The sequence below is a fragment of the Rattus rattus genome, chromosome 9, assembly GCF_011064425.1.
Source record: "Rattus rattus isolate New Zealand chromosome 9, Rrattus_CSIRO_v1, whole genome shotgun sequence".
NCBI classification, from domain to species: domain Eukaryota; kingdom Metazoa; phylum Chordata; class Mammalia; order Rodentia; family Muridae; genus Rattus; species Rattus rattus.
This window is the reverse complement of record NC_046162.1, coordinates 49484756-49490936: the sequence shown is the minus strand read 5'-3', so window position 1 is coordinate 49490936 and position 6181 is coordinate 49484756. Positions and strand designations below refer to the sequence as shown.

The window sequence follows — 6181 nt, the reverse complement described above, 5'->3', positions numbered from 1 at the left end:
CGGCAGGGTGTTTGGTACACTGGCCACCCGGCAGCCGTGAGGTACTTATGAGGTTAGGGTTTCTCTAGTAAAGGAGGAGGCTGACTAGCACCCAGTAGATTGGAGGAAGGAGTTTTCGAGCCCAGGCGACCAGCGGAGCCACCGCGTGGGCTTGCCGGGATGGCCCGAAGGCATCCCGGGAATGCGATGGCTCAGCATCCGCCCCCTCGGGAGTTCCCGACCCGGATCCAACCCTGAGACTTGCATTTTTTCAGAATAGAGGGATGAACTGGAGACTCCAGTCCCGACCAAGTTGTACTAGTGAGGTCATGCACACCTGAAGGGAACGGGGGTGGGGGCCGTCGTAGCCACATCCGCAACAAAGCCAGTGAATCATCCCACCCCCGCTCCTGTCGGCCGGTCCTGCTGGTCCGCCCCATCTTTCCCACTGGCAAGGCCCCGCTCCCATCCCTAGCAGAGCCCGGCCAGCCCACCGGGGTGTAGGGCGGGGCGCTAAGGGGCGGGACTGTCGCTTAAAGGGCCACTGACCGCTGCCCTTAGGCCACTTCCTGGGGGTGGAGAGGACCTCAGTAGCTGCTGCGACAACCCAGGAAGGCGGTAACGCCCAAGTCCTGAGACTGTTTGTTTCCAACAGAGTCCTGGGACACTGTCAGCTCTGACTGCGAGAGCATCGTCTCCCCTCAGCCATACAGAACTGCTGGCCACCGGCTCCTACCAGTTGCGCCTCCATCTTTTGGGACTCGCGCCCCTAACCCTGGCTGGGGCTCTGGACAGGTCCTCGGAACCCGGCGTGGACTCTACTACTAAAAAAAGCTCAGAAACTCAGGAGCTGAAGGCAGCGTCCGACCGGTGCTCGCCACCGTCACCTGCTGGTTGAATTCCGGAAACCCACTGTCTGAAGTATACAGGAGGGAATCGCTGACCACGCACAATCAGAATCGTCTGGACCAAAAGCTCCCTGATCCTGTGTGGCCACCTTCTGTTCTTTACATCGGTCCTTTCATTCTCTCGGGGATTTCTGTGTCCTGAAGCTCCCAACCAGCACCAAAGTAGCTTGGGTGAGCTACAAACTTTGCTGTCTTGTTCTCCAACTTCTGCCTCCAACTTAGCGGGTCTGAACGTTGCCACCCAATTCTTTCCAAACTTCGAAAATCTGCTTTTTCCTTCTCCTTGTCTGCCTCCTATAGTCCCCAAAATTTCCCCCCCTCCTGTGTCCTCTTCACCCCCTTCCTTTGGGGGGCCCGTGACCCTAAATGTGGGGGGAACACTATATTCCACTACACTGGAGACCCTGACACGCTTCCCAGACTCCATGCTGGGGGCCATGTTTAGGGCTGACACCCTAATGCCGGCCAATCTCAACCCACAAGGAGATGGCCATTACTTCATCGACAGGGACGGTAAGGCTTTCCGGCACATCCTCAATTTCCTGCGGCTAGGCCGTCTGGACCTGCCCCGTGGGTATGGAGAAACTGCCCTTCTCAAGGCAGAGGCTGACTTCTACCAGATCCGGCCCCTCCTGGATGCACTGCGGGAATTGGAAGCCTCTCGGGGTACACCTGCGTCCACAGCTGCCCTGCTCCATGCAGACGTAGATGTTAGCCCCCGCCTGGTGCACTTCTCTGCTCGACGGGGCCCCCACCACTATGAGCTGAGTTCTGTCCAGGTGGACACCTTCCGAGCCAACCTCTTCTGCACAGACCCTGAGTGTCTGGCTGCCATGCGCAACAGATTTGGTGTGGCCAGTGGGGACAGGGCAGAAGGAGGTCCACATTTTCGGCTAGAGTGGGCCTCCCGCCCCCAGGAACTCCCTGAAGTAGAATATCAAAGACTGGGCCTCCAGCCACTGTGGACTGGGGGACCAGAAGATCGGCGGGAGGTAGTGAACACGCCTACGTTCCTGGAGGAGGTGCTACGGGTGGCTCTGGAACATGGCTTCCGCCTGGACTCTGTCTTCCCAGACCCTGAAGACCTTCTGAACTCTAGATCCTTGCGCTTTGTGCGCCACTGAGGATGCTACCCTTCACTTGACTGAGGAGAGGAGGGGGAGTGAGACAGCCAAGGGGCTAATGGCTCTTCTAAAACCTCTTTCTAGTTCTGGTGTGGGAGCTATGAGAGTCAGGGATCCCACCAGGCCTGGGATTCCCAAACCGAGCTGCCCCACTCCCCCCAAGACTTGTGAATGGTCTAGAAGATCAATACTGGGACTTATCCTGGGAAAGCATCATGGATTCTCCAGCCTGTTCTTGCTTAAGGATGGGTCCTCTGTATTCAGAGGTGTGGAAAAGTAAGAAAGCACCCCTTTGCCCAGGCTAAACCTAGCAGAGCTCTGGAGGGTTGAGCATTAGGTGGGAGGACACACTTTGAATTATCAGATGTAATCTGTTCTCTAGACTGTGGTTTCCTCTACTGGACCTGTCACCTTATCCTACTGTGACCATTATGTCCCAAGCCACCTACTGTGGGACACACCACCCTAGGATGATATAAGGGAGCTAGGAGAACCTCCATCAGCATGGGGGCTAGAGCTCCCTTCTGGAATTCCGTGTTTTAGGGGATCCCAAATGGAAGTGGGACTGGTCCATGGTGTCCAGAGGCCTCTTTCATATGTGTGTGCGTGCGTGCGTGTGTGTGTGTGTGTGTGTCTGTGTGCATGACAGCCAGTGATCTGATGTTGCTTGGCTCCCTGGTGTCTTGGTTCCCATCAGTGTTGCTGACTCCTGTGTTTGTTGGTCCTTCTGTGATCTTAGCATGTCCAGACCTGTTTGGGGTTGCTTAGCAACTCTCTAGGCTCAGGTATATCTATGGTATGCGTAAGAGCAGATTCAGATTTAGTTTAATCATAGGGTGTGTGTGTGTGTGTGTGTGTGTGTTTGCATGTGTGTTTATGCCTGCACCGCCACGTAGGCAAGAGGGCCTTGTCTGAGTTTGAGTCACTAGGCTCTTCCTATGAGAGGTAAAAGCCACTGGGCTTGGCTGGGCCTCTGAGACCTCTGGGAGCTCTTGGTTGCTGAGACAACCATGAGTCCGTTGCTAGGAAATAGCTGGGTAAGGCCTAAGGCTGTCCTGGGCAGAGAGGAGATAGAGTTGGGAGAGTCGGGGAGGATGTGGGAAGGGTAGCATTTCTGGGTTCCTGTGTGGATGGGATACGCATAAATGCCTTCATCATTGGGTGGAGTCATTCATCTATCACTGTGACTTACAACAAGAAAAATAAATTGCTTTCAGACCACGGACGTGTAAAGGCCCCTATCCCCTTACAACAGAAACCCAGATGTATCCGTCCTAGAGATATGTTTCAGTCTTCCATTCAGGGCCCAGGGGAGCCGAGGGGTAAGACAATGGCATTGTTCTGGATCAGTCTAGAACCTCCCACATAAAGGGCCAGATTCTGAACCTCAGAGAATTCTGAATCTTCCCTGGCCTGAGGGGTCCAACTCCCACCCATCCCCCAGCAGGCCTCATGTGGGTGCTGGCCCTAGGTGGGGTTTTCTTGGCTGTGGCCAAGGCTTGTATCTTTTGTCGTCTCCCAGAGCATGCCTTGCCAAGCCGTCTGGCTCAGCTCAATAAGCAGATGGTGCCGCAGGGGAAGGAATGGTCTTCCCTGAATTTCTCTGCCTTTGCCTTAGGTAAAATCAGACACACAAGGTTAGCTCAGCAGTAGTCACCCGCATTTCCTCAGGGGGCTGGCGTGTGAGTTCCTAGCTCCTCAGTCACTGCTTCAGTCCATAGCCCTTTCTGGACACACTACCCTCTCTCTTTGGAAGAACTCTGTGCCCTAGGAAATAGGAAAAGCAAAACAACAACAACAAAATCCCCAAAAGCTTAGCGCCTCCTCTAGCTCATTCTTGTCCATCTCCACAGATGAGGTGTCCATGAACCAAATCACAGAGAAAACTCACCGAGTCCTGAGGGTCATAGGTGAGATCTGGGAGAAACTGAAACCTTGGGACTTAGGAAGACCCAAGATGGGAGATGGGGGGAGGGGAGGCGGAGAGAGGGGCGGATCTGGGAGGGGGCGTAGAAGGCAGCACTGTTGAGGTCTAGGGCAATGTAGCTGTGCTATGCCTCTCCAGAGATAAAAAGGTCCATCTCCTTGCTTCCATTATATTGGCAATGGCTTCGGAAGATCAAGATCCCCCAGTACACCAGGGAAGGTATTGGATGGGGAAGCCTGAAGGAGGTGCCTAGGATTTGTAGCCAAGTGGGGCGTGACTGAACAGGTCAGCCACCCCTCCTTGCTTTCCATTTCAGCTCTCTGTGCTCCTGTATGCCGTGAGTAATAGAAAAGGCCGTGGAGCTTCCTGGGATGCCAAGAGAGTAGGGCGACTGCCTCAAGAACTTGGGTGGCTGGGAGGAGGGGTTGGAGGCCGTGCCTCCGCTTGTCAGCGTTGTTCCTATTGTCTCCTGCAGGGGGCAGCACCATCCTGTACAACTGCTCCACCTGCGAGGGCAAGGAGGAGTCTTGTTGGCCCCGAAAGCGCTGCTTCCCAGGTTCTTTAATCCTCGCCCCCCTAAGATCACCTAGGTTCCCTGGTGTGATCCACAGGGTCATCCACTCCCAGGTTCTTTAATCCTCGCCCCCCTAAGATCCCCTAGGTTCCCTGGTGTGATCCACAGGGTCATCCACGGCCTCCTGGGTTCCTTGCAGGAAGTCACGATCTGTGGGACGCTAGGATTCTACTTCTATGTATCTTCGGAATTGTCCTGCTTTTGGGTGCTCTGAGCCTCCAAGTGGAGTGAGTTGTGGGGATCTTCCCAACCCCCTTCCCTGATTCTCTTCAGGCCTCCGATCCTCTGTCTCCTTTCAGGTACCTGCAGCTGCAAGCAAAAGACTCGTGAAGATGTAGGCATCTTTCCCAGCCCCAGCTCTAAGAAATTTGTGCCCATAATTTCCACATCCCTTAGGCTGGGAACTAGCCAGCTTTTAGACCCAGCCCCAAAGCCTCAGTCTTCCAGACCCTAAACCTCAGACTTCTGCTATCAATATCCGTGTCAGATGGCCTCCAGGAACCCAAGCACCCACAGCTGGAAAGCTCCGCCCCTTCTGTGTTCCACCAATCAGACAGAGCAGTGGATGATGCCAGGAAATTATCTACAGAAGGAAAGAATCCCTTACCACCACCACTCCCACATCCCCTCTGTCCATTCCCGGAAAGCGGGGGACTGTTGGCCTGTAGATGTTGCTCTAGGCCCTCCAATGACTGATCAGGAATCCGGGAATGAGGGTTCTGGAAAACTCTCTCCCTCTGGGGTGAGACCACATCAGTCAACCCGCTGGCATACAGTCTTTCCATTGTACTAATATTGTGCAGCCTGTCCCCACCCCCACCCCACCCCCGCTGGGCCCATGTAAATTTGCTGTGTGATGCCTTCCATCCCTGCCTGGCTCTGTCTACAACTTGGGCAGCCAGATGGGATGGGGATTCTTAAGAATTCTAGCTAGGGGTGCTCCCCCTCAATAGATGTTTAGCAATGTCTGGAGTTAGTTTTGTTTTAATTGGAGGAATGTGTGGCTGGCGCTGTGGGTGGAGACCAAGGCCGCTTGCTAGACATCCTGGGACACACAGGAAAATCCTGTCCTAATGTCAACAGTTTATGGTGGAGAATTTATGGTGGTACCAGTCCTCCTTGTATGGGGGGGGGGGGGTTGGCGGTTGGATGACAGGAGATTAAAAAGTGAAGAGAGGGGGTTGGGGATTTAGCTCAGTGGTAGAGCACTTGCCTAGCAAGCACAAGGCCCTGGGTTCGGTCCCCAGCTCCGAAAAAAAAAAAAGAATTAAAAAAAAAAAAAAAAAAAAAAAAAAGTGAAGAGAGGCCTATCATCAGTCACAAGTCCTCATGGAAGCACCGAGCCCAGATGGGACCCCAACCTTCACCTACTTTTCAAACTGGGTGTCTGGAAGGCATGTCTGGAGTGGTCTGGACAGACAGCCTCAAAACAGTTCATGCTCTTGCTCCTCCCCTTGGGTGAGTAAAATGGTCCCACAGGAAGCCTTGCTTGGTATCATCTACTGTCCCATTAGAACCACTAGGATCTCCATTCCTTTCCTCTTTAATTTTTGAGGCAGGGTTTCTTTGCCAGACAAAGTTTCTCTGTGTAACAGTCTTAGCTGTCTGAGAACTCACTGTGTTCTAGACCAGGCTGGCCTCAAACTCACAGAGATCTGCCTGCCTCTGC

The 6181-nt window shown here is 53.9% G+C and overlaps 2 protein-coding genes across 3 annotated transcripts; both read left to right on the top strand.

Annotated features, from left to right (window-relative positions):
• Window positions 1-424: 424 nt before the first annotated feature.
• Tmem95 (transmembrane protein 95) lies at window positions 425-5484 on the top strand. 2 transcript variants are annotated; one of them, XM_032913420.1, is made up of 7 exons: window positions 425-1058; window positions 3865-3921; window positions 4077-4157; window positions 4255-4275; window positions 4414-4494; window positions 4652-4739; window positions 4812-5484. In XM_032913420.1, the coding sequence occupies exons 2-7, from the start codon at window positions 3876-3878 to the stop codon at window positions 4840-4842; spliced, it is 348 nt and encodes a 115-aa protein (XP_032769311.1). In that variant the 5' UTR covers window positions 425-1058; window positions 3865-3875; the 3' UTR covers window positions 4843-5484. The 2 variants fall into 2 exon arrangements, with proteins under 2 accessions (XP_032769311.1, XP_032769310.1); XM_032913419.1 differs by lacking the exon at window positions 425-1058 and adding an exon at window positions 3464-3597 and having other exon boundaries at window positions 3830-3921; window positions 4390-4494.
• Kctd11 (potassium channel tetramerization domain containing 11) lies at window positions 1053-2441 on the top strand. Its single transcript, XM_032913418.1, has one exon. It carries the CDS (start codon window positions 1313-1315, stop codon window positions 2009-2011), a length of 699 nt encoding a protein of 232 aa, XP_032769309.1. The 5' UTR covers window positions 1053-1312; the 3' UTR covers window positions 2012-2441.
• Window positions 5485-6181: the final 697 nt, after the last annotated feature.

Bases quoted from the DNA above. Each gene is read 5' to 3' on its own strand.
- Kctd11 (XM_032913418.1), top strand. From the start codon at position 1,313: ATGCTGGGGGCCATGTTTAGGGCTGACACCCTAATGCCGGCCAATCTC.
- Tmem95 (XM_032913419.1), top strand. From the start codon at position 3,464: ATGTGGGTGCTGGCCCTAGGTGGGGTTTTCTTGGCTGTGGCCAAGGCT. The intron at 4,276-4,389 runs GTGAGTAATAGA...TCCGCTTGTCAG, and splicing joins TCTCTGTGCTCCTGTATGCC to CGTTGTTCCTATTGTCTCCT. The intron at 4,740-4,811 runs GTGAGTTGTGGG...GTCTCCTTTCAG, and splicing joins GCTCTGAGCCTCCAAGTGGA to GTACCTGCAGCTGCAAGCAA.